This window comes from Erinaceus europaeus, chromosome 12 (assembly GCF_950295315.1).
Source record: "Erinaceus europaeus chromosome 12, mEriEur2.1, whole genome shotgun sequence".
Taxonomy (NCBI): domain Eukaryota; kingdom Metazoa; phylum Chordata; class Mammalia; order Eulipotyphla; family Erinaceidae; genus Erinaceus; species Erinaceus europaeus.
This window is the reverse complement of record NC_080173.1, coordinates 82,531,608-82,557,155: the sequence shown is the minus strand read 5'-3', so window position 1 is coordinate 82,557,155 and position 25,548 is coordinate 82,531,608. Positions and strand designations below refer to the sequence as shown.

The window sequence follows — 25,548 nt, the reverse complement described above, 5'->3', positions numbered from 1 at the left end:
AAAAAAATCAGGGGAGGCGGGAAGGGGGGGGGCCTACACTACCAGAAGCAGTTTCATGCATTTCCCAGCAGAGAGAGGGTAGGAAATGTCTTCCTAGGTAGAGGTTTGCTGGCAGATCTCACGCCAGCTTTGCTATGCACTCTGTGCCATCTCGGACCAGTGGTCTCAGTTTACTTGTCTGCACACGCAAATCTAGTTCGCACTAACTACAGATTCCCATTGTCTGCTGCTTCTCCCCCACCTTAAAGTGGCGCCTAAGCTTAGGGGTCCAGGCAGCACAGCACAGAATGTATGACAGGGACTGGCAACCTTGCACAGCACTGGACATCCATGCTTGTCACATCAAGCTAAGCCTAACTCGGAAACTGGTGCTACTGGTACCCACTTCCATCTCCCTGCTGCAGAAGGATCTGGAAAGCAGGAGTGCTGGAATGGGAGAGCCTCTACTCTCCCATCAGAGCTCTTCCCTTCCACCTGACACAAAACCCTTTTCAACTAAGGACACCAAGGCCTGGAGGGAAGCAGCCAGGTGGTTTGTGCAAAGGTTCTCCTTTTTCCATAGATACAAAGTTGCCTTTAGAATATTCCAAAATTCTTTCCACTAGCTCTTTTTTTTTTTTTTTTTCCTTTTCCCCTGTAGCTCTAGATTTTACTAAGTCATGGCTAGGCAGTTCTAGATAGGCTAGCATACCAGGTACACAGTCACCGCTCTCCTCCTCCTTCAGGGACCCCCTGCCTATTCTTGTTGGCCAAAGTCCTTTTCCCTAGGCTGCTCTACTCCTCTCCAGAGGCAGCCAAGTCTAGGGAAAATCCCTACAGGCAGTCACCAGGCCCCTGAGAGAACTGGGAGAGAGTAGGTAGCAAGCTACGAGAAACCCTGAGCCCCACCCACCCCCCTCCCCAGAGTACCTGGGAATCAGCCACGTCACAAATGGGAAAACAGACCTAAAAACAAGCTGAGACTGGTCCAAGGTCACATCACACACACATGAGGGGCCAATCTGGGACCAGGACCCGGTTATTTCATCAGCCCCAAACCCCTGCTTCAGAGAAGCTCACAGTGGTTGAAGCAGTCCCTCTCCAACCCTGGTGGCCTGCGCCCTACTCCAGGCCCTAAGAACCATGAAGCAGGGGGAGACCTTCTTTAGGCCTCTAGCCAAGGCCAGCTGCAAACCGCATCCTGGGTCCCCAGGAGGCGCGGACCCGCCCCGCCCCTCCCTCCGCTCCCCGCAGCCCCAAGCCTTTGTCAGCCACGCGCTCACACGCCGCCCGCCCGCGTGCACACACTCGGTCTCCCGGGGCGTGCGGGCGCACACCCGTAAGGGGCGCGCGCACTGGCCGCACGCACGCAGGGGAGTGGAGGCGGCTGAGGGAGGAAGGAACTGACCGGCTACGGACGGAAGAACCGACAGACAGACAGACTGCTTCTGCAGGAGGAAGAGGAAGAGAGGCCGGGGGAGCTACGGCTACGGGCTGGGGGGTAGGTGGGTATGGGGGGGTGCGCGAATGCGAGAACGCGGAGAGGCGCAGAAGAGACTCTCAGAGAAGAGGACAACGGATGGGACGTCAAGGGCTGGCTAGGACAAGAGGACTACTCCAGGGGTGGGGACTTCCCGGACCCCTGACGGTGTGGGGGCGTGAGGGGTGGCCCTGGATTGGACCGAGGGATCCCAGGATCATCGCTTGCCAGTTGTGCCGAGCAGAGGGTCCTTGGGGACCCTGCGTAAGGCTTGGCTGGAGGGGGCCTGGGACCTAAGGCTTCCCGGGGCACCTCGCAGGAGGGGGGCCTGATTCTTGGGCTAAGTGGGGGCCTCGCTCACCTGCTACCGTGTACCTGTCCAGGTAGTTGAGCACGTTGCCCAAGCTGAGGATGGCCGCAGCTGCCCCCCGCCCGCGGCCCAAGCTGGCAGGTTTGGGCTGCTGCGCGCCGGGGCCCTTGGCAGGAGCTGCGCAGCCGGGGGTGCTGGCGGGGCCGGACGGGGCCCGCCTCACGCTGCCAGACAGAGTCTGCACCTCCTCGTCGGCGGTCGTGACTCGGGTGACTCCGGTGACTCCTGCTCCCCGCGCCCCGCAGCAGCCGCCACCGCCAGCCCCGAGCTGAGCCCCCCGGCGCCGGCGCCGCCGCTCCGCGTCCGCCTCCTCCTCCTCCGCGCCGCCCGCCGCCGCCGAGGCGCATTCCAGGCACATCATGCCGGCCGGGATCGGGGCGGCGGGGGGCGCGGGGGGCGCGGGGCCCAGCGCGGGCCCGCTCAGTGCGTGTGTGCGCCGCGGAGTCGCCGCTGCACCATCCCGGCCAGGCCCGGTCGGCTGCTTCACTTTGGGCTTCTCTGCAGCGCTGCCAATGTTCAGCCGATGCGCCTCGGTCTCTGCTGCCGCGGCTGACAGCTGCGGCTCAGCCCCGCCCACTGGGCCCGCGCCCAATCAGCTCCTCGGTCGGGGCCCAGCCCCGCCCCCCACGTGCTGCCCCCGGGAGGGGGCGAGGGGCGGGCACAACCACCCCCCCCACCCGACGGGGGCGCAGTCACGCCTGAGTCGCACCGCCACCCGGAGTCCGCGGGGACCTGGAGAGGGGGCAGGTGCGGGGAGCTATAGAGCTGGGAGTGGGTTGCTGGAAGCTGTAACCCTCAGAGCACCCCTCAGAGTACCTACTCAATGCCCTCGTCCCTCCTCCCTACCACGAAGGGGCTTCTGGTGCATTCTCTGGGAGAGAGCAAGGAGCTCCAAGTCAGGGCATTTGAACATCCTGGAGAAGAGACTGCGTGGTTCAGTCCGGGGCACCTGACAAGAAAGCCCATGGCCACTGTAGCAGTCACTTGCCAGCTAACCGGGTTAAATCAGTTCAGGGAGGTCTTCATAAGAACCAAAATGCACGATGACCCAGGACCCAGACCTCCACTGGGCTCAAAAGCCCATTTTGCCCAATCCCCCAAGGAAAGCCGGATCCAGCCGTGCGCACCCTCTTTCCGGACCTGTGCACACAGAGAGACCACTCTAGTCCCACAGAGAGTCAGCCTGGGCAGGGAGAGCCGGGCCTTTTATGGGGGCCCATCAGAAGGCGGACATTAAGACGGGTCCCCTGCCTTCTTTATGCTAGCACATCCGCCATAGCTGTACTTCCCGCTGTATGCTAGGGTAGGGACCAAGCCCATCTTGTCTGGCTGGGTGTGTGACACATCCTGAATAAGACCCCTAACTCTTCCTTATCTCGTTTCCTCTACCTGCAGGGTAAATAAAGGATGAGGTTCAGATACACTAGAAGTCTGACTACCCAGTGGGGGTGGGGGGAGGTGGCAAGAGTCCTGTATTTTGTGAAAGTGATTGGATTGTATCTCTATGACCATAATCACCACTCTCACCAATCTCAGAGGTGTTGTGATTCTGTGAAACTCCCACACAAAAGCCCTCCCCCATCCGTGAGCTTGAGGCTTTGCTTGACATCAAAACCCTATACCTTATACAAAGCACTGAGGACAGAATGTTAGAACTAGACAGAACTTGAGAAACCAGAATTATACCATGCATTTCACAGGCGGGGCACAGGACCAGAGCCCAGAAAAGACCACACCATGCAGCTCACTGGCAGGAGGATTGGTGCTGACCCGGGGCTCTGATTACATTCCCCTGGCCTGGGAGCTCAGCTCCCCAACGTGGGCTGCTCTGGACTCCACGTCCATGGATGGGCAGGTGCATCTGTTGAAGGTGTTGATGAGTCATGGCATAGCCAATGGGTGACTCAGCACGAGGCACACCCCCACCACCCACCCCACTGTTTTTTGTGAGCAGAGTTAATCCCCAGGCTGGTGTTTCTTGGCGCCTTCGAGGTGTATTTAAAATTCTGTGAAGTGACTAAAAATATGCTTCAGCGTGTTGGGTATGAATGACTGTGATGGGAGGGTTAGGAAAACATTTCATTCTGAAAGTTGCCTCACTGCCTCTTTCCAGCTTGCTGAGCTCAGGCCTGTAGAGCCAGATGGGGGAAGTTCTGCTGGGTGCTAAGATGACAGGTGATTAATAGGCCAGAAAAAACCTTGGTCCACTGTGGAGATAGGACTGGGTCCCAGTATGACCCTCACGCCAGGTAGAAAATAGTGCCCATCTGTAGGACTGTGTCCAGTTATGAAGAAGCCAAACAGCAAGGTCTCCTTATCACACCTACAAACTCCTCATCCTTTTGGGCACAGCCCTGTCCAGGAAGAGTTCTAGCCCTCAACCAGAAAAGGGAGAGTATTCCACCAATGAGGGGAGGAGGGCAGTGTTTTGAACCTTTTAAATGTGTTTTTGTTTTGTTTTGTTTTGTTTTGTTTTAACAGAGCACTGCTCAGCTCTGGCTTATGGTGGTACTGGGGATTGTACCTGGGACCTTGGAGCCTCAGGCATGAAAGTCTCTTTGTATAACCATTATGCTATCTCCCCCAGTCTGCATCTTTTAAATTTGGTGAAGCTCTTGCATAGCAACTAACCCTGCCAGTCATTCCCTATGGGCGGGCTTTGATGTGATTTTCACTCACTATTTTAAGCAACTCCCTGAGTGGGATGAAGAATGACCAAGAGCAGAGTAATGGAGAGGTTAGTAACTAACTCCCTTTTGACTGTGTGATCATGGACAAGGCACAGTGGCCTCCTAAGAGCCTCTGGAAACACCATAGGACCATCACCCATAGGATTCATAGAGTTCTTATCTCCACTTTACGGATGAAGAAACCTTGAGGCCCAGAGGAGCTATCTGCCCAGGGTCACATACCTGATGAATTATGGTGCTTGCATTAAATTCAGGTGTGCCTGCTCCCTCCTAACCCAGTGCTTCCTGTATGGCCCCACCGTTCTGTGCTTATCTTTTCCAGCAGTTTCCTCATGAGTATGATGGGAGGCTGAGTGCAATGATGGCTAAAGAGGCTTCTAGGTATTCATTAAGTCTAGGCCCTAACTTCAGAACAAATGGGGCACAGGATATCAGTGACCAGTGTTTCAAAGGCAAGTCTATTTGGGGAAGCATGGGAGTAAACACAGAAAAGTGGGTTTTCTTACCGAGGGCTTACACAGCATGTATCCTGGGCTGGAGAGTGGAGGATAGGTTCTCATGTTCCCATGTGCACTTAGCCACAAAACATCTTTTCATCAGAGTAACATTGTCTCCCCTCAAAATGCTTCCTTCAGCAACTCCCTATGTGGGAGTGTCTCTGGGATCTGGCTTCACTTTCTCCCCTCCTCACTCAGTGTACCCTCCCTTGGCAGCTTCACGCCAGTGCTTGACCTCTCAACAGTCATTCTTGTGCCCATGAAAGCTAAGCTTCCATCTCTAGATGTGACCTCATCTCCAAACTCTGTGTCCATTTTCAATATCCCACGTATTTCCTTCAGAGACATCTCACAACACCTTAAACTCAGACATCTCACAACACCTTAGACATCTCAGCACGGCCAAAATTGAACTCATCATTTCTCCCCCACTTGCATCATCACTGTCTTGACAAAGTATCATCATACAGGAACCCTGGGAATAATTTGGAACTCCTCTTTCTTCCTCACTACCCACATCAAGGATCTCTCTTTCTCTTCTCCATTGAGTGTCTCCATTGCTCATAGACTTAGCCAAAACCTCTCATGTCCCATTTAGACACTTTTAAAGGTCAAAACTACTTATTCAAACATTTTCTCTGTATTGCTTGCCAGTAATTTTCCAAATCACAGATGTGACCCCATCATTACCTTGGGCAAAAAATGCCCCTTGAGCTAAGAGAAGTAGCCCAGTGACAGAGTACAGGACTTGCACATGTGAGGTCCAAGTGAGCTCTCTGACACTACATATGCCAGAAAGATGCTCTGAATTTCTTTCTTTCTCTCTCTTTCTTGCTCATTATCTCCATTTAAACAAATAAATCTTTTTTTATAAAATTCCGCTGGCCATAGGATTTAAAATAATAATTCCTTCTCCAGATCTTTCATAACCCTTCATCATTCAGCATCCAGCCTCATTTCTGATGGTCTTTTTTTTTTTAAAATTACACTGCACCACAGTGAACTAAACTCACTTGTAATTGTACTTCCTGAGCCCTCAAGGAGTGGGGGAATTGGGGACATTTGTCTGTAGTCCCTGCCATCCACTCGACACAAAAACCCTTGTCCTAAATCAGTGGTGGTTCAGCACCTTGGAGAGCGTCACACGTGCAACCCCCTCCTCTAGCCCTTCCTTACTCCAGCTCCACTTAACAGGCAGTCTACCTAGCTCACTCCTCTCACTTGTCATTCAGAAACTCAGCCCAGACATGACATCTCCCTGGAACCCCCTAGTCCACCTGAGCAACAATCATTTCCTCCTCTGGGCTACTTAAGTAACCTGTGTATTCCTCCATCAATAACCAAACTCGTGCTGTTTGTTTGTGTATGATTCCACTCCCCCCCCCCCCCACCTATCCCACAATAGGCCATGAGCCTTGAGGGCCTATACCATGTCTGATTCATCTCCACAGTCTAGTACAGAGGAGGTGCTCAGATAATGTTTGTTGATTGAATGAGTAAATGACATTTAGCAGGTGCTCAGGAAATGTGTGTGTTTATTTGCATCGTGTATGTGTCTGTTGCCAAGTGACTCAGAAACCAGCTAGATTCCTCTCCCAGCCCCTCTGGAAAAGGCATTTTCTCTCTGTTTAACTCCACCCTCCATTAGCTTCCATGTGCCTCTTGCCTCCTCCCTTTGTTTACCCTCCCTACAGATCACCACCCACAAGTGGAGAACAGGCACCTCCTCTCTGCTCCTGCTATTGCCAAGCTGGGGACCTGTTGGAGCCCCTCCATCCCCTAACCCTCCTCCAGCCTAGGAATTCCTCATCAATTTTGCTCAGAACACTTTGTCTCTGCTCTATCTCTCTCTCTCTCTCCCTCTCTCCCTCCCTCCCTCTCTTCCTCCCTCCTTCCTCACCTCAGAGCAGATGGCTCTGGGTCCCCACTAACACTAAGTTCTTATTTTGTCATTTAAACATTTTAACACTTACTACATTATAGAAGTTTTGGTCTCCTTTGATCATGGACTCAGACTACCAAAAATGAAGGCTCCCTACCCTGTGTAAAAAGTACCTCTGAGAGAATGCCAGTGGACTGCCCAGGATCATTATTATGGACCTAATCTATATTTTAGGGTTTGTTCTCTCCCCTCCCTCTCTCTCTGCCTCCAGAGTTATCTCTGGGGCTGGGTGCCTGCACTACTAATTCACTGCTCCTGGTGGCCAATTTTTTCCCATTCTTGTTGTTGTTGTTGCTGCTATTGGTGTTGGATAGGACAGAGAGAAATTGAGAGAGGAGGGCAAGACAGAGGGGGGGGAGAGAAATATAGACACCTGTAGACCTGTTTCACCACTTGCAAAGTGACCTCCCTGCAGGTGAGGAGCTCCAGGAAAAAACCCAGATCCTTTTGTGGGTCCTTGTACTTTGCACTATGTGCATTTAACCTGGTGCACTATCGCCCGGCCCCCCTTGTTTTCTCTTTTTTTAATCTGTCATGTCTGTTGTCTTGATGCTCAGGGTTTATCCCACTTCTTTACAGCACCCTTGTCTTTTTTCTGATCTTTATTCTTCTCTTTTTTCCTATATCAACCTTTATTTTTTTAATTAGTGATTTAATAATGGTTTGCACATTTATAAGAGTACGGTATATTCCTGAGCTTTCTTTTTGTTATTTATCTTATGAGAGAGAAGGATCCCAAGACTGGGATCAAACCCAGCGTCTCCCCCATGCAAGTCCTATGCTCTGCCCTCTGAGCCACTTGCCACCTGGCTCTCCCACTCCCAACTATTAGTTTCTGGGTCATAATTAATTAAGATACGGACAAAGGACGCAACTGAACTCCGTCACTCGGAGCTTTAAATTTGAAGTAGGGTAGCAAAAGAAGGGGGGGATGTTTGAAATTCTGGCAAATACTTCCCCCAAAAAGAAGGTTAAAGAACCCTGGCTCCTGAACCTCCAATATTCCCGTCAGTGCTGGGAGCTCCTGGTATGTCTGCCTGCTTTGATTTTTCAAAGAGAAAGAGAAAGACAAAGATACCACAACACTGAAGCTTCCTCCAGTACTTGAGGGTCAGGCTTGAGTCTGGATCTTGGGCATCTTGGACAAAGCAAGCATGCTATCCAGGTGAACTATCATGCCAGCCCTGCCTGCCTTGCTTTTTGAAGCTGCATTAAACCAAAGCACTTCACAGGCCCACCCAGGCATGGAGGAGAGACAAACACTTCAGAGAGTGAAATGAACTGGTCTTGCAAGAGAATAAGCCAGAGTCCTCTTGAGATCCTCTGGATACAAGTGCCCAGGGTCAGAGCAGAAGAAGGGCTCCTAGCCAACCCCTATAAATACACCCTCACATGCTTGCCCACCCAAACGGCAGTGAGCATGCACAGGCAAACCTGTCTGCTGGGTAACACCTGGGAGCTGGAATGTAGCATGCACATCTGGAAAGAATAATTAGCACATGATGTGAACAGGTCTGATTGGAGGGCCTCTTCCTGCTGAGCAGAGTTTTTCTCCCATTGACTTTCCCAGCAAACTGGGATTACCCAACAAGTGCCCTTTTAGCTGAAGAGGTGTGTTCTGCTGACTACTCTCCTCAGCTCCGGCCTGAGTGGCTGCACTTTCATGGACTTCTTAGGCCTATGCCCTCTTCCCCCCACCCCCCACCCCCCACCCCCATGAGATCTGAGTGACTGGCTCCAGATAGGGGAGAGGACATGAATTGGAGAAACCAGGTAAAACTAGAGGCTGCAGGACAGATACTGGTCCCTCACTCCTGTCCTGCCTCAAAACCCCTTTGGTGATAACGTCTTATAAACATCCGGCTGGGAATTTTGTCTAGCTCAGCCCTAGGAAGTACCACTCTGCCCTGCCCAGCAACCTAAATACAATAATGAATTTAATTTGGAAGAGATTACTCCAGATTACAGGATTAGAACCCCAGCTTTTTACCTGGTATTGAAAGTCCCTCTGGTCTCTCTCCCACCAACTCTCCTTCCCCAGTGACAGGCAGGTTGACAGGCAGGTCTCTTCTCCTGTGACCACATCCACCCTCTCCAAGACTCATTAAGTTTTTTTAAAAAATATATTTATTTATTTCCTTTTTGTTGCCCATGTTTTTATTGTTGTACTTATTATTGTTGTTGATGTCGTCGTTGTTGGATAGGACAGAAAGAACTGGAGAGAGGAGAGGAAGACAGAGAGGGCGAGAGAAAGATAGACACCTGCAGACCTGCTTCACCACCTGTGAAGCAACTCCCCTGCAGGTGGGGAACTGGGGCCTCGAACCAGGATCCTCACGCCGGTCCTTGCGCTTTGTGCCACCTGTGCTTAACCCGCTGCACTACTGCCTGACTCCCAAGACTCATTAATTTTTTTGGCAACAGCTGGAGCTTGGTGCTGACACTACGAATCCACTGTTACCAGCAGCCATTTTTGTCCTGTTTTTTTTTTCTTGCTATTTTATTTAATAGGACAGAGAAAAAATTGAGAGGGAGAGGGAGATAGGGAGAGAGAAACATAGACATCTGCAGACTTGCTTTACTGCTCTGAAGCTTCCACCTTGCAGATGAGGAGCAGGGGCTTGAACTCAGGTCCTTGTGCATGATAACACGTGCACTCAACCAGGTGCATAACACTTGGATCCCTCACTACCTATCTTCTCTCTTCCCACTCCCACCCCTTTGCCTGTCCTATTTATCCCACTGGGAATTCAATTTCCCCCACAACTTCACCTGTTCCTCACCAGCCCTTAGACCATCTTCTTAAAGGCTTCTGAGCAGTGAAATCCCTTCCACTGCCCAGAGCTGTGTCTCTTTTGGCCTAGTGGAGTGTCCCCTGTCCTGTCTTGGGCTGTGATGTCCAAGAGTTGAAGTTGGAGTCGCCAGATGACACCAAGTGAAATACCCAACATAGGCTTGAGTAAGTGGTGGGAATTAAGCTCCTGCTCTTCTTCCCCAGCTGCTAGACTCTGAGATGGGGCAGCTTATGTTCTGATTCTTGGGAATTCCTTGCCCATCTTCTGGGAGCTGAACCCTCCCAGGGACTTTCCCCAGTGCTTTTGGGAGGAAGCTTCAGCCCCAGGCTGTAGGAATCACAGGAGATTACAGAGAAAGCCACATTCAGTGCAACTCTTGAATGTAGCCAGAGGGCCTGAATCTGAGAGAAGTAAAGAAGTGATCAGGTCATGCAGTTAGTGACTGCCGAGAGTGATGGCAATCCAGGTCCCACACAGACTGGCTTGCCTTCTTCTCTGGAAGAAGAAGCTCCACCTTCATGGAGCTTTGTCCTTGTAATTAGGAGGTGCAGTGGAGGAGGGGAAGGCAGCCCACTTCATGAGCTGCATACAGCCAATGGGAGATGGAAGATCTGGTCAGCCAGGTCGTGCCCAAGACTCAGGGATGGACATGGGCAGAGCTCCTGTGGTAGAGTTTTCGGCAACAGTGAGTGAGGGGCAGAGGTAGAACAAGAACAGACCAAGGTCTGGGTCACTGCTCTACCCATGTTGCTGGCAGTAAGGCACAGCTTGGCACAGCGGAGGTGGTGATAGGAGAGTGAACAATCATCTCCTGCCCAGGCCCCAAGGGAGGGGGAGTGGAGTTCTTGCTCATGGGCGGAAAGAACATGCCTCCCCATTGCAGCCCACCAGGAAGCTGCTGGACTCCTGCAGGGCCTGCTGTGCCCAGCTGCTCTGAAGTCAGTGGCAAGTGTTTGTCTCACAGAGATGGCTCTCCCTGTAGGCTGTTCTGGGGTCACAGCAGGGACCAGGGGGGTGGAGGGCTGGGGAGCAGAGTAGTCAGAGTCAGGAGCACTCCTGCACAACCACTGCAAGCACCTCCACACAGCTCAGATATGTGGTTCCCTGGTGCTTGTAAGCATACCCTATACCAGCACCCAAGTGCAGACCTATCTCTGAAATTGCTGGCTCATTCCCCACCTTTTGTCCATAGGAAAAACTCATATAGAAGGGTGCCCTTGGCCTTATGTTCCTATAGAGGGAAAAAGCTGAGCCAGAAGTCCAGACTGGTGATACCCAGAGACCCAGGCTGAGCAGCAACCCTACTCCAGCACTTCCCACTTCAGGGGAACCCTGTAGATTTGGCCTAGACTATCCTCTTTCACTCCCACAATGCCACAATCCTAAGGCATTGTGAGGCTATGAACAATCTAATTGTCTGAAGACCTGAAGTCCACAGGCTTTGTACTGACCATGCTTTAATTGGGGGCCCCCAGCAGCCAGGTTGAGGACCCCAGGTTAGAGTGACCCTTTGCTGGGATCAGGCACAAACCCGGGCCTCCCTGGAGGGTGCTGACAGCTCAATTCCCAGCCCAGCCACCAACCCTGGCAGCTCTCTGGCTGGGAATGAAGAAGTGGCAGGTGCAGCTCCACTGGGGACCTTGAGTCACTGCCAGAGGCGGGCATGGACACCGAGAGTGTGGATTCCACAGGGAGAAGCACAGGCAGGATGGGTGTGATCTCTGTGCCTCTGGGCAAGGGCTCAGGGCGCCTCTGTGGAGCCAGAGAGATGTGGACGCTTCAGGTCGTCACTGTCCATGTCCCCACTGGCCGGGATCCCTAAAAGGGAAAAGAAGCTCAGACAGCCCCCAAAAGTCAGAAGGTGCTTTGGCGCCTGTTCTGGAACTGGTCTTTAAGGAACTCCTCTAGGTTCTAGATGGAGAATCAGTTCCAGAACCGGCTTCTTTCTTCCCACCTGCAATGTTACCACCATGGTCCTAGGTCTTCCCTAGGGTACAGAGCCTTCTCTGGCCTCTCTGCTTCAATACTGACCCTCCTTCAACCTCTTTGTAAGATAGCAGCCAGAGTAATGCTTTCACAGAGCAAACCAAACACCTTGGAACTCCTCCACTGAGAGCTCCGCTGTGACTTCTGGTCACTCAGTGTTTAGGCCACAGTCCCTATAAGGATCCCCAAGCTCTGGCCCCATTATTGCCACCCTCATCCTTACCACTGTCCCCCTTGTTCCTGCTTCACCCACACAGGCCTCCTTGCTGTTCTTTAAACACACCAGGTCCTTGCTGCCTCAGGACCTTCACACTGGCTATTCCCTTTGGGAACATGTTTCCTCAGAGATCTATAGAGCTCACTCTCTCTCTGCTTCTGCATCTGTTCCAGGACCACCTGTACTGTAAGGCTCTCTCTGACTAACTTTCACTCCCCCACCTCTAACCTGGCTTTCTTCTCCTCATTTTCTGCTCTTTCTGTTACCTTCTCGTCTATCTTCTAGAGCACCGGCTCCATGAGGCTTTGCACATAACAGGGACATAATTATTTTTGAGTAAAGGAACAAATGAATGAACAAATTAACAAGCCAGGGAACCAAGGGGTGGCTGGTGCCCCTTGCTCTTATGGGTTCAGCCCAGAATTTGGCACAGGTATGAGGGGCAAGGGTACCTGTGGCAGACTGTTGGGCCTGGGCCTGGGCCTGGGCCTGGTCTCTCTCCAGGTGCAGTGCGGTCAGCAGGAAGCAGCCGCCGCCCAGGGCAATGACGAAGGTGCAGCACAGGAAGCTCTGCTGGAGGCTGAAAAAGCGCTGCAGGTAGGAATCGGGGCGCCTGGCGCGCAAGGTGCTGGATATCTGCAAGGGGGAATGGGGGGAGCTGGTGTGTCAAGCTTGCCAGGCAGCCTCCGAGACCTTAGCCCTTGTGGTTCCTCCCCCAGACCTTCCCCCATGCCTCACACAATATCTAGAGCCCAGCCACACACCCAGCCTTACAAGTCCTGTGAGATAGGGGCTGCCGGCATCTCCCAGGATGTGGCCCACTGTGATCTGAAGCGCCGCCGCTGTCCCCCGGCATCTGGGCACAACTACGGACTGCAAAACACAGAGGTAGAGGGGAGCCCCCACAAGCAAGAGTAGAGTGGATGCCCCACCTCACTCCCACCTCCACTCCTACCTGGTGGTGTGATAGGCTAGCCAAAGAAGTAGGACAGAAGGGAGTCAACAACCCTAAGACCCCAAGCCCTACCATCAGCACACAGGACGTGTCTGAGACTCATGAGTCCCCCATATTCTCAAGGGTAAGGATGCCAAGGCCCCTGAGGAAGACCACTCCTCTGGAGGGTTTGCTCTTGAGCTGGGCAGTGACCAGACATATCTGTGACAGCAGTAACAGGACTGGGACATCCCAGCTCAGGTGCCAAGAGGCAAGAGTGCAGGACAAGCAGATAAGAAGTGTGTTCGTGGCCAGGTGTAGGCATGTGGGTGCATGGGCATGGTGGTCCAGAACTCCTCTCAGGAAGTTCAAGCCACACTGGGCAGAAATCAAAGACAGCCTTGCTGGAGAGCCCTGGATGACTCCATGGAAGAGGGTGGGGAGGTTAAGAATGCAGATTCCAGTGGCCCAATGGTAAACATCCAGTAGAACAAACATGTTATCATGCACTAGGACCTGAACCCTCCCTCTCACCTCATAGTCTTTTACTTAAGTGCCATAGAGATATTTTAATAGATGTTAGTGGCCATTGTTTTTGTCCTCTGATGGCCTCGGATTATGGGCATCTATACTTTGGGACGAAGGTTCCATGTGGGGAGCTCTCCCTGTGAGTTCTGTCAACCCCAATCTCCTTCCCCCCTCCTCTCCCTGCTGCAGGTCAAGGTTCTGACAAGGGTTCTCCTGCGACCAGTCTCCCAGATGGCCCTATTTCACTTCTTTAGTTGGAAAACTATCAGCTAGTCCCCTCTGTGGTTGGCACTTTGCTATTCCAGGGACCCTAAGAGAAAATAAGAGCTTTGCTGTCTTGACATTGTAGGGGAGGGATGATGGTGGAAAAAGAAAAAAGAGAGAAAGGAAGGAAGGAAGGAAGGAAGGAAGAGAGAGAGAGAGAAAGGAAGGGAGAGAGAGAGAGAGAGAGAGAGAGAGAGAGAGAGAGAGAAAGAAAGGAAGAACTCTCTGTGCTTTGCCATGTGCACAGTCAAGGTTTGAGCCTAGTCGTTACTGTATTGAAAGGAATGTCAGTGCTATAGCCTTTCATTCTCTCTGCCTCTATCAAAAACAAAAACAGAAACAAACAAACAAAAATCTCTCATCTTTAGGGGGACATGTGCTTAGTTAGGGGCACACACAGACTCTAAACTCTAGGAAGGCTTCATAGAGGAGGTGGCCCAAATGTCAGTGAGAAAAAAGGATTCTCCTGCCAGACCAGAAAGGGACAGAAAGCACAGTTTGCTCAAATGTTTGGAAGAATTCTGCCTCCTGGAGTCAGAGTGTTATCCCATTCCTAGGTCTATGTGAAGCCTGTCACTAGTACCACATGGAGTGATAATGAACTTAACCCTCCGTGTAGGTTTTCTTATTATTGTAGACAATCCCATTTGAGGAGGAGACTGAGGCAGAAAGGCAAAACAACTTCCCAAAACCACATAGTAAACAGGTCTGCAGGTGTCTATCTTTCTCTCCCCCTCTCTGTCTTCCCCTACTCTCTTCATTTCTCTCTGTCCTATCTAACAACAACGACATCAACAACAACAACAATAGTAACTACAACAACAATGAAAAACAACAGGGTAACAAAAGGGAAAATAAATATAAAAAAATTTTAACCCTCTATGTATCATATATAACAAAGGTTATATATATATATATATATATGTGTGTGTGTGTGTGTGTGTGTGTGTGTATGTGTGTGTACATATATATTTCATATGTCCACTCAAACAACCCATGAGGGAGGTAGTTATTATCTCTTACAGGGAGGAGAAGGAGTTCACCCAGCTCCACTGAGCCAGGAAACAGCAGGACTGAGGTTTGGTCCTGGGCCTTCTCCCTCCAGGCCTGGTCTTCTGAGCAACACATCGCTCTTATGGGCAAGAAAGAGCCTTTCTAGCAATGTTTTTGCGTTTGTGATAGATAGACCGTTTGGGAAATAGACAGGAGGTTAAAGTAGCTAAATTCACCCCCTGGCCTTGCAAAGAGGTCAGAGAATCATCAGTAACTAGCAGGGAGAAAGCAGCAGAGACAGAAGGGCAGGACTTTCTGGGCAGGGAAGAGTGTGAACCAAAGTATGGAAGTTGAAACCCAGAGACTGATGACAGGGACCTCGTGGGGGGCCAGGAGTCATTCTTGGGGGGGGTGACCACAGGTCTCTGGGTGACCACTTTGTCCAGGTGCTGAGAGAAGCTAGCCTCCACCCATCACTGGGACCTGCCAACAGGCCTGAGAAGGAACTGACCACAACACTGCACCTTGCTCAAGAGCTTCCTGCTCAGCCCATAATTATGTGATTACTCATGGTAACCCTGGGAAGAAGGGAAGGGTTACCTCCCAGAGGGTGAGCCCTGAGTGTCTGAAAAAGAAAAGAAAAAGTCTATGCAGGGTTCAGGGATACTTGGACTCTTCAAGTAAGGTTCCGGCAGGGTGGGCCCTTTCTCCCCTCCCAAGAGTCCTAACATGTTGGGTTTAGACTAGCCCTGCTGCCAGTGTTGGCAGAGCTATTCTAGGTCCCCATTGTTGCCATATAGCCCAGAGGGGGGAAAGGCAGGGTCCTGCCAGCAGCTGGAGATCTGGCAGGTAATTTTAGAAGAGGATTTTGACTTTCCAAAAATCCAGGCTCACTCTATTTTGAGACAAAACCCCTCTGTGTTTGACTCTCCCTTCTTAGAAGAGCTATTCCCTTTATAGCTCAGAGCACAACCAGCACCAGCCAAGGCTTTGCAGAAAGTTAGGGTGGCAACAAGCAGGTGCAGACTCCCTGGCAGTTTGCCTCCTCTGCTCCCCACTCAATCCTTACACCCAGACACCCCTGGGAGGGTGAGACAGACGCATGAGCAGACGGCTACCTGCGGGGCAAGGAGGGAGTGAGGGCAGAGTGAGGATGAACAGGAGAGAGATGATTCTGGGGACTGGGGTGGGAAGCAGGGGCAAATCTGCTGAGCAGGTGGGACTGAGCCAGGTGGCGGGCTTCCAGCACCCCAGAGGGAGCGAGGTTCTCTCTGCTGGGGGTTATGAGCCAGCTCTGCACTAACCAGAGTGGGGCCCATGCAGACAGGAGAACTGGTGCTGGTAGAAGCCGGGAGAGATGGAGACCCCCATCAGGAGGTTTGGGAAGGAATATGCACCCAACCCCAGCCCCCAGCCCCCACCCCCAGAGAGCTGACCGGCAGAAGCCCCACCAGGCTGGGGGAAGTCTGCTCTAGGGAAGGAAGGACAGTGAGTGGAGCTGGGTTTTGGTTGTGACAGAATCCAGTCTTTTACATCACTAGAACTTTCAGGAGCTGAGGGCTTTCCCTAGTGCAGGGAGTGAACTTCCCATCAGATGGGATATAGAAACATGAGGGTGGGCTGCCATCGTCACGATCTGGGGGATTGGCTACTCTAAGCCAGCACTGTCCTGGTGAGCTTCTGGGAAGTTCATGAGCAATGTACAACCTGGACCCCATCAGAGGAGTGCTGACTCAGACCCTGAAGACAGAGGGCCTGGACTTGTAACAAGAGCCCCTGCCCCAACCAGAAACTGACCACCGAGAAAATTCAAGAACCAGAGAAAACCTAGATTTTCTTTCCTGTAGGGTAGCTGATCAAAAAGAACAGGAGTGATATGGAGAACCTTGAAGCCCACACTGTCTAGCTGAGGACTATGCGTGATCCAGGGTCAGCCCACCTCACCCTTGTAGGCACTACCCATGCACCTACTGCACAACAGAGCAGACTAAGACTAAAGAGGCTGTCACCTGGCTGGCTAGAGAGTGGCAGTACTGAGGTGGAAGCAGGTCACCTGTTCCAAAGGTGGGACCTTCTGGCACTTTCTGCCTCTGACCTACATAGTAGCTGTTTCCTCCTGGGCCTCAGACTACCTCCTGTGATCTCTCTCTCTCTCTCTCTCTCTGTGTGTGTGTGTGTGTGTGTGTGTGTGTGTGTGTGTGTGTGTGTGTGTGTGTGTGTGTGTGTGTGTATTTCTCCATTCTTTCCTTCCCACCCCATGGAGGCCGCTCCTGCCTCCTTTCCTCTTGAAAACCAACACCAGCTTTCAATAATTTCAGCTCCTTGAGGGAGTTGGCTACACTCCAGCTCTCCTTCATCACCTCCCACTCCTCCCTCGCTCTGGTCCCAGCTGGCACTGTTCCTTTACTCCATAGACCAGGTCCTCCGCAACCTGCCTTCACCTTCATGTGACCCGAGACCATGTCCCCTTTGACCCTTCTCCTTGGCCTACCAGAGGGAGGGTGTCATGGGGGGTTGAGTTCCAAACACTGCAAGAATAGACCCAGCTCCCACCACTAGTATCAGAAGGCAACCTCTGGCAAAGGGGCTTCAGAAAGCTGGGGCAACAGGGGTATGTGGGTAGGAGGCCTTCCTTGCCTGGTGAGCCTTGCTAAGCTTTGGGGACTGGAAGTCACCAAGACCAGGAAGGACCACAAATATACCAAGTGAGCTGGATCCTGTCCAGCAGGGCCCCCTGGGCAGTTCTGCTCAGTTCGCCAGCAGAGTCAGATGGGCTGAACTATGACCAGCTCCAGAGCCCTCCCATCCCCACCCCCTACTCTCAATCCACAGCTCTACACAGAGCCTAGCTCTGCCAGGTTAATCATTCTTGCAAACACAGACACTGGGGGGGGGGGGGGAACAGACTCAGTCTTCACATATCTGTGGGGCCGTCATGTGGAAAGGGGAGCCTCACAGTGGGGGGCCAGCTGAGGAAACTACAGGGGTGCAGGTCTCAGCACCATCTGAAGTGTCAGAGAGAAAGCAAGCTGTGTGTATTGGTATGGGAGTGGAGGCAGGGAGTCACTTGTGCTTAAACGTGGACAATTCCACCAAAGAGAATGTGTTTTGCAGGCACTAGCCCACTTGCCTAGGGCTATCCTGCAGGAGAGCTCACCCACTCTGCCCAGCAGGTTAGGATATAAGTGCCTCTTTTTATAGACAAGGCAAATAAGACTCTAGGTTATTCAGCAGGGTTGTGGCTAAGTCCAGGCTACAGTCCAAAACTTCTAGCTAGAAGGAGAAGCAGAGAAGACCTGCCAGTCTGCAGCTGACACACCTATACCCAGCAAGCAGACAGGGCAGCCTCCATCTACACTTGCTGAGCCTGAGAGCAGAACATCAAGGCAGGTAGTGAGCACTCTGTCAGCCATGATATTCTAGCAGGCCTGGTAGGCTAGCTAGAAGACTGCACTAGCCTACATCCCATTCAAAGGCAGGTTTCAGGGTGCCGGGATTTCTTTGGAAGATGGAAGACAGAAAGTGGAAACCTCTGAAGAGGGATTAGAATCCCAGCCAGCGTTCAGTGCCAGGCACTGGGCAAAAGCTTCTCACAGATAATCCTATTTCACCCTCACAGAGATCCATGAGGTATTTTCAGTTCCATTTTCCACACAGGACAACTGAGACTCAGAGATGCAAAGGGGATTAGTACCCCACTTTCATGTAGCTAGGAAGTGACAGGAGCAGGGTTGAAACTCAGGTCTGTTGCCTGGGTCCAGGTTCAAGGTCCTGCACTGCACTGCCCTTGTGATGATCCCCAGCCCATCACTGGCCCAGTGGGGACCTTGGGTGCTGCCAGGTCTGTACCCTAGGCCAATTCCTCAGTGTTCAAAGCCTTGCCCTGAATGTCTCCAAACGGGAAGCAGGCTGGCGAGATGGAGAATGAGGCTCAGGAAAGCCACGTGGCATCAGCAGCAGCATCAGGCCTCCAGACCATTTAAGCTGCCTCTGACGTCAGCCTGTCTTGTGGGAGCTGAGGTAGCCTGGGCCTAGCAGAGCTCAGTGCCAGGAACCCTGGTGTCTGGCATAACCATCTGTATGCCCAGATTCAAGGCCCAGGAACCTGCTGACTGAGACATATGTTCAAGAAAGAAGGGAACGAGGGGGTCCTGAGGTCAAGAGCCCAAGTGTTTTTGCATGCTTTGTAACCTTGGTCCAGGCAGTTGTCCTCTCTAAGCCTCCATTTGCTCACCTGCAAATTAGGAATGATGACCAGAGAAGATGTTTCAGTGTTCCACAGAGGTCCCTAATCCAAAGTCAGTGGCCTCAGTCCCCAAGCCCATGAACTTTGAAGCCCCTGGTCTTTGAACAGTAGAGACCCTGCCCTGAGCCTGGACAGACTCAAGAGGTCCTAGGCAGACCTCTCTCCTACTTCCACACCTACCAGCAGAATGTCAGTGACCACTGCCCAGTTGCATGACAGAAGCAGCTCTCCAAGGGCCAAGAACACCTGTGAACAAAGGGTACTGGGGTGAGGCTCCAGGGTGCAGTCACTGACCCCTCACAACATCCTCTCTATCCGCCTGTGGAGTCGAAGGCTAGGGCTACACAGAGGCCCGACACCACTGACGTGCCCCAGGAGGGGTGAGGTCTGGAACGGTTGTTCTGGTTCAGGCAGCCACATGGGTGGGTCCCAATTCCCATCAGGGAGGGGAGTTCCAGGTCCAGAAGTGGGACAGTACTGTCCCTAATGATCTCCTCCAAGGTCCACTTTTTGTGGTAACCGTGGGTCCCCATAGGAAGCAGCCTACCTCTTGTTGTTTTTTTCAATTTTTTGTTTTATCGTTTTTTTTTCCCAGAGCATTACTCAGCTCTGGTTTATGACGGTGTTGGGGATTGAACCCAGAACCTTCCATCCTTGGCCATGGAAGTTTGTTGTATAAACCACTGTGCTATCTCTCTGGCATCCTCAGATGATTCAGAAAGCATGGACAACATGCTGGGAGGAGAAAGACCAGGGAGTTTCTCAGGGATCACCCATCCCTTTCATGTGAAAACTGACAAAACACATTGTGTGTTACCCCACCTGCATGGCCCAAACACCCCACCAATAGCACCTCCCAGACCACCTCCTTCCTCAACAGCCCTAGGAGGTGAGCAAGGCTGAGACTCTGAAGCTACACCAAGGCCAGGGTCAGGTGGCCGATATCACCAGCAGGCCCCGAGGAAATCCACTTGTGATGCAAAGCCTCCAGCCTCAGTGCAGTGCCCACAGCCTGCCCCAGGCACCACAGACTGGTGTCAGCTCATGTGCCCACTGCCTGGCCTTTCCCCATGTATGCCAGTGATGGGGCCCACTAGGGGTGCCTGCTCCATTTGGTCTCCAAATCCCCACCAAAGGATTAGGACAATCCTCATTCCATTCACTCAAGAAGAGTTTAATGAAGCGATAAGGAGGGGAGGGGGAAGTCTTATTTCTCAGAGCTTTCAAGAGCTTACTACTGGGGTGGAATTAGTCATTCCTGGAGTCACGGGGCTGTGCCCAGGGCAGCCCAGGCTCTGACACCCCAAGGTCTTCAATCACCCCAGGCAGATGAACTAAGGTAAACTAAGGGGTCTCAGCCTGAACGCCTACTATGTTACCAAGTATGTCCACTCTCTTTTTTTTTTATTTTTTATTGGATAGATACAGAGAGAAATTGAGAGAGAAGGGGGAGATAGAGAGGAAGAGAGACAGAAAGACACCTGCAGACCTGCTTCACCACCTGTGAAGCGACTTCCCTGCAGGTGGGGAGCCGGAGGCTGGAACCCGGATCCTAACTGGTCCTCAGGCTTTGCGCCACGTGCGCTTAACCCGCTGTGCTACCGCCCGACTCCCGTATGTCCACTCTTGTCACTCATCTAACTTCCTGGACCCTTCACAAGGCAGATTTAAATTTTTTTTTAAATTTTTAATTGTCACCAGGATTATCGCTGGGGTTCAGTGCCAGTACTACACATCCACTGCTCCTGGGAACCATATTTTCCTTCCTCCCTTTCTTTCTTTCTTTCTTTCTTTCTTTCTTTCTTTCTTTCTTTCTTTCTTCCCTTACTTCTTCCTTCCTTCCTTCCTTCCTTCCTTCCTTCCTTCCTTCCTTCCTTTCTTCCTATTTTATAGAACAGAGAGAAATTGAGAGGAGAGCGGGAGATAGTGAAGGAGAGAGACACTTGCAGGCCTGCTTCACCATTCATAAAGCAAGCTCCCTGCAGATAGGAGGTGGGGAGGGGGGATTGAACGGGGGTCCTAGAACATGGTAATGTGTGCACTGTGGGCGATCTGGGAGATGGCACAATGGATACAGCACTACATTCTCAAGCATAAGATCCCAAGTTCAACCCCCAGCAGCACATGTACCAGGGTGATGACTGGTTCTTTCTCTCTCTCCTCCTTTCTCTTATCTTTAATAAATAAAGAAAATTGGGAGTCAGACTGTAGCTCAGTGGGTTAAGCTCACGTGGTGCAAAGCACAAGGACCGGCATAAGGATCCCGGCTGAAGCCCTGGCTCCCTACCCGCAGGGGAGGAGTCACTTCACAAGCAGTGAAGTAGGTCTGAAGGTGTCTATTTTTCTCGCCCCCTCTCTGTCTTCCCCTCCTCTCTCCATTTCTCTCTGTCCTATCCAACAATGATGACACCACCACCAACAACAATTACAACAATAAAAAAAAAAAAAAACAAGGGCAACAAAAGGGAAAATAAATAAATAAAATATTTTTTAAAAAATAAAGAAATAAAGAAAATCTTTACATTTTTTTCAGATACAGGGGATCAGGCAGTGGCACACCTGGTAGAGTGTATACACTACCATGTACAAGTCTCCAGGTTCAAGTCTCCACTCATCACTTGGGGGGAGAAGCTTCATGAGTAGTGAAGCAGAACTGTGGGTCTCTCTCTCTCTCTCTCTCTTTACCTCCCTCCTTCTTCCCAATTACTCTCTATTCTCTATGCAAGAAAGAAAGAAAGAAAAAGCTGGCCACAAGGAGTGATGAGTTCATCATGTAAGCTTACCCTGTGATAACCCTGGTGGCAATAAAAGAATTAAGCTTTTCAGATAGAGACAGAGGGTAAGGAGGAAGATACCACAACATTCTCCATGATTGCATGGTGCTGCCATATGGTGCCAGGAATTCAACCTCTGGCCCTTGCACATGGTAAAATGCGCACTCTACTAGGTGAGCTGTCCCCATCAGCCCCCAAGACAGGTATTATTACACCTACCTCACAGACAAAAAGACTGCAGTCACACATTAAGCACTTTTCTAACAAGCCCCCTTCTCACATGGCTAGTGTTGAGCAAGGTGAGGGGCAGGAGGCTGGGGGGGCGGGAGTGGGAGGAGGATTGAGCAGGTTGGGAAAGGGGTTCTGGGAATACTCAGCAGTCACACTGCTGGGCAAGGTTATCAGGAGAGAAACCCAGGCCAAGGGTGGCCTTGGAGTTGAAGTGGCACTGAGCAGAACCCAGAAAAGTGTGCAGGATCAGGATGGGCAGAAAGGAGACCCATGAGCACACAAGGCAGGGGTCCCAAGTGAGCAGATGTAAGAAGGGCAGGAGGGGCAGGCAGGAAAGAGGTGGAGGGCAGAGCCAACTTTGTAGGGAAGAGGGAGAAGAGTTGTGTGTTCTCACAGCCTAACCAGCCCTTGGGCGTCCACATCCAAACTGGGGAGCCCTGGAGAGTAGGGCAAGTCTTCCTCCGGGCCTAGGACATGGGGCTGGGCACCCACAGGGGTGGGAATCAGGAAGTTGCTGGCAGGCAGGTCTCAGGTGTGGCCCAGCCAGGCCTCAGAACTGAATTCCAGCACAGCCGGTCCTGCCAAACTTGGGGCCACATGGAAGGTTCACAGGTGTACACCCACTCTCCTAGACTGTTAGCCCTCACCTGTCCCCCCCACATCTCTAATTTACGGCCACTTCCTTCCCTCCATACCTTTGAGGCTGTGCACATTGCTGCTGGCTCAGCCTCCTATTTTGTCTCCCCACCCCCAAGCTCCTCCACACCCACAGGACATAGAGAAATACACCTTTTCCTTCCTCGCTGCAGCTGGAGCTGGGTGGGTCCCAACCCCAGAATAGAGCCCATCACTGGGAGGCTGCAGCCACAATGGGGCCTTTGAGGTGGAGCGGGCCACCCTAGGATGCCAGGCCTCCTCAGACACACCTGGAGATAGGCCACCAGATCCTGTCTCCACACAGTGGCTTTGAGGGGCTGAAGGGAGAGGCCCCTCCTAATCCTGTAATTACAGTCTCCTGAGCTCTAGGAGGGGCTCTGCAGCCAAAGAGTATGATCTTCTAGAGTGGGTGGGATAGCCCCACCCAGCCATACTGGAGCGGCCTGGGGAGGACTCCATATTCTGGACAGTTAGTTTCCCCATGGGGGTGACCCATGTACTCTGTCAGCTGCCTCCAGTGCCAACAGCCTGAGCCTCTGAAGCTGGTTGTCTTTGTGGCACTAGGCGTTCATCAGCCTCCATGACCAGTTCAGACTGCAATTCAAACCAAACCACACAAACAACAACCAAAAAAAAAGGCCCTGGTTTGAAGGAAAGTCATTGTGAAGAACACAGCCAACTTTCAAAGTTATATGATGCCTATGCACTGGCATTTTTTCCCCCAGACACCTCTTGGACACCCTCTCCTGGATGCTCACCTCTTAGTGACTGGATCCTCCTGCTTCCCACCCCATTATCACTCTTTACCCAGTGTGGCTGAGCCATGCAGGACATATGTCCCAGACATAGACTAGCACCAGCAAGCTGCCCAAGCTCAAGTCCACTTCTCCTCTGAGGTGGCGTGTTTCTCCTGCCACTCAGGCCAGACACAGGGAAGGGGAGGCTGGGGCCAGGATTCCCACATACCTTGCTCGGCAGTCTACAGTCACTGATTCTAGTCCATGCTGCATCCTAAGTGAACCTTAGATCTGCCCCACCTCCTGTGTCAGTGCTATTGGCCTGGTCCAAGCCTCCCCTGCTTCTTCCAGTTTCCCAGGCCCCTCCACTTCTCCCTACCCCAGCCCTGGAGGGGACTTCCAAAAGGGAAATCAGATTCTGCCCTTATCACCTTAGAGGCTGTGTATGCTTCTCTGTACCCTGACTCAGTCCCACTGGGTGAGAGGGCCTGGGAATGCTGCCTGCAGCCTGAGAAGCACAGAACCCTCAGCCTCTGACCTCTCCCATTTCAGACTCAAGAGGATTCTGCCCTCAAGCTGGGGCAGCAATGATGAATCTACCTGGCCTTAGTCACCCCTAGCCAGTGAGATGTGTGTATATGCATACACACACACACACACACTATCATGCATGCATATGCACTCACAGACACACACACAAAAAAAATTAAAAAACCAGACAAGCATACATGTACACAATCAAGTCTTCACTCATGTGCACACATGCTTCAACACAGAAGTATACTCATGGGAGTCAGGCAGTAGCGCAGCAGGTTAAGTGCAGGTGGCGCAATGCACAAGGACCAGCGTGAGGATCCCGGTTCAAGCCCCCGACTCCCCACCTGCAGGGGTGTCGCTTCACAGCGGTGAAGCAGGTCTGCAGATGTCTATCTTTCTCTCCCCCTCTCTTTCTTCCCCTCCCCTCTCCATTTCTCTCTGTCTTATCCAACATCAATAACAACAACAATAATAACTACAACAATAAAACAACAAGGGTAACAAAAGGGAATAAATAAATATATTTTTTAAAAGTATACTCATGATCTAGATTCAGACACCACAAGTACACAAATATGCAGGTATCACAGGGCTGGCAAGATAGCTCACTGGCTATCTTACTTTTTCATGTACATGACCCAGGTTTGAGCACAGTTCCCACTATACTGTGGTGTCTTTCTCTCTATCTCAGTCTTTCTAGCTAAAAAAAAAAAAAAGATAATCAATCTGAAGTGAGGAAGCCCTGGCAACTAAGTTAAATAAATGCATAAGTAAGATATCACAATATCAGGGACAAAAATAGAGATTATCCAAAAATGCACATTTATACCATGTACAAGGACTCAGGCTCAAGCTCCAGGCACCACATGGGCACACCATGCAAAAGGGAAGCTTTAAGTGGGATGGAGGACGGGGGAGATAGCATAGTGCTTGTACAAAAGACTTTATTTTTTATTTTTATTATTTTTTATATTTATTTATTTTCCCTTTCATTGCCCTTATTTTTTATTGTTGTTGTAGTTATTATTGTTGTTGTTATTGATGTCGTCTTTGTTGGATAGGACAGAGAGAAATGGAGAGAGGAGGGGAAGACAGAGAGGGGGAGAGAAAGACACCTGCAGACCTGCTTCACCACTTGTGAAGCGACTCCCCTGCAGGTGGGGAGCCGGGCGCTCGAACCCATCCTTGTGCTTGTGCTTGTGCTTCATGCCACAGGCACTTAACCCACTGTGCTACCACCAATTTCCTACAAAAGACTTTCATGCCCAAGGCTCCATGGCTCCAAATTCAATTCCCAGCACCACCAAAATTCAGAGTTGAGTAGTGCTCTGGTGGAAAAAAAGGGGGGGGAAGGATAGAAGGAAGGAAGGAAGGAAGGAAGAAAGAGAGAGAGAGAGAGAAAGAAAGAAAGAAAGAAAGAAAGGGGGAAAGAAAGAGTGGTGGAGGCTGATAAAATAGCTCATCTGGATAGTGTGTTAGCTTGGGCATGCATACAGCCCAGGTCCAAACCCAAGAACCATAGCATTGGAGAAAGCTTCAGTGCATCTGCCTCTTTCTAAAAGTTGTCTCAGAGCTATGAAAACTCAGTGAGGACAAAACAAATAAAAACTTTTTTAAAAGGAGCAGCAGGGCAGCGTTGTGGTATCTCTTCTTTCTCTGTCTTTCTTTTTCTATCTCTCACCCTTTATTCA

The 25,548-nt window shown here is 51.4% G+C and overlaps 2 protein-coding genes across 7 annotated transcripts in view; both read right to left on the bottom strand.

Annotated features, from left to right (window-relative positions):
• Positions 1 to 2,385, bottom strand: part of SPNS2 (SPNS lysolipid transporter 2, sphingosine-1-phosphate) — a 41,410-nt gene extending 39,025 nt beyond the window's left edge. For 3 of the 5 annotated variants that reach the window (XM_060204186.1, XM_060204187.1, XM_060204188.1), the window contains exon 1: positions 1,821 to 2,331. In XM_060204186.1, the coding sequence (XP_060060169.1) occupies positions 1,821 to 2,190 (370 nt within the window). In that variant the 5' untranslated portion in view covers positions 2,191 to 2,331. Of the gene's footprint in view, positions 1 to 1,820 lie in introns of all 5 variants that reach the window. The other 2 variants (XM_007523077.3, XM_060204189.1) reach the window with 2 other exon arrangements.
• An 8,814-nt stretch (positions 2,386 to 11,199) lies between these two features.
• Positions 11,200 to 25,548, bottom strand: part of SPNS3 (SPNS lysolipid transporter 3, sphingosine-1-phosphate (putative)) — a 73,201-nt gene continuing 58,852 nt past the window's right edge. Inside the window, exons 9-12 of one of the 2 annotated variants that reach the window (XM_060204177.1) lie at positions 19,102 to 19,167; positions 12,721 to 12,829; positions 12,409 to 12,592; positions 11,200 to 11,571 (exon numbers count right to left, since the gene is read on the bottom strand). In XM_060204177.1, coding sequence (XP_060060160.1) covers positions 11,541 to 11,571; positions 12,409 to 12,592; positions 12,721 to 12,829; positions 19,102 to 19,167 — 390 coding nt within the window. In that variant the 3' untranslated portion in view covers positions 11,200 to 11,540. The remainder of the gene's footprint in view (positions 11,572 to 12,408; positions 12,593 to 12,720; positions 12,830 to 19,101; positions 19,168 to 25,548) is intronic. The other variant, XM_007523066.3, reaches the window with a different exon arrangement.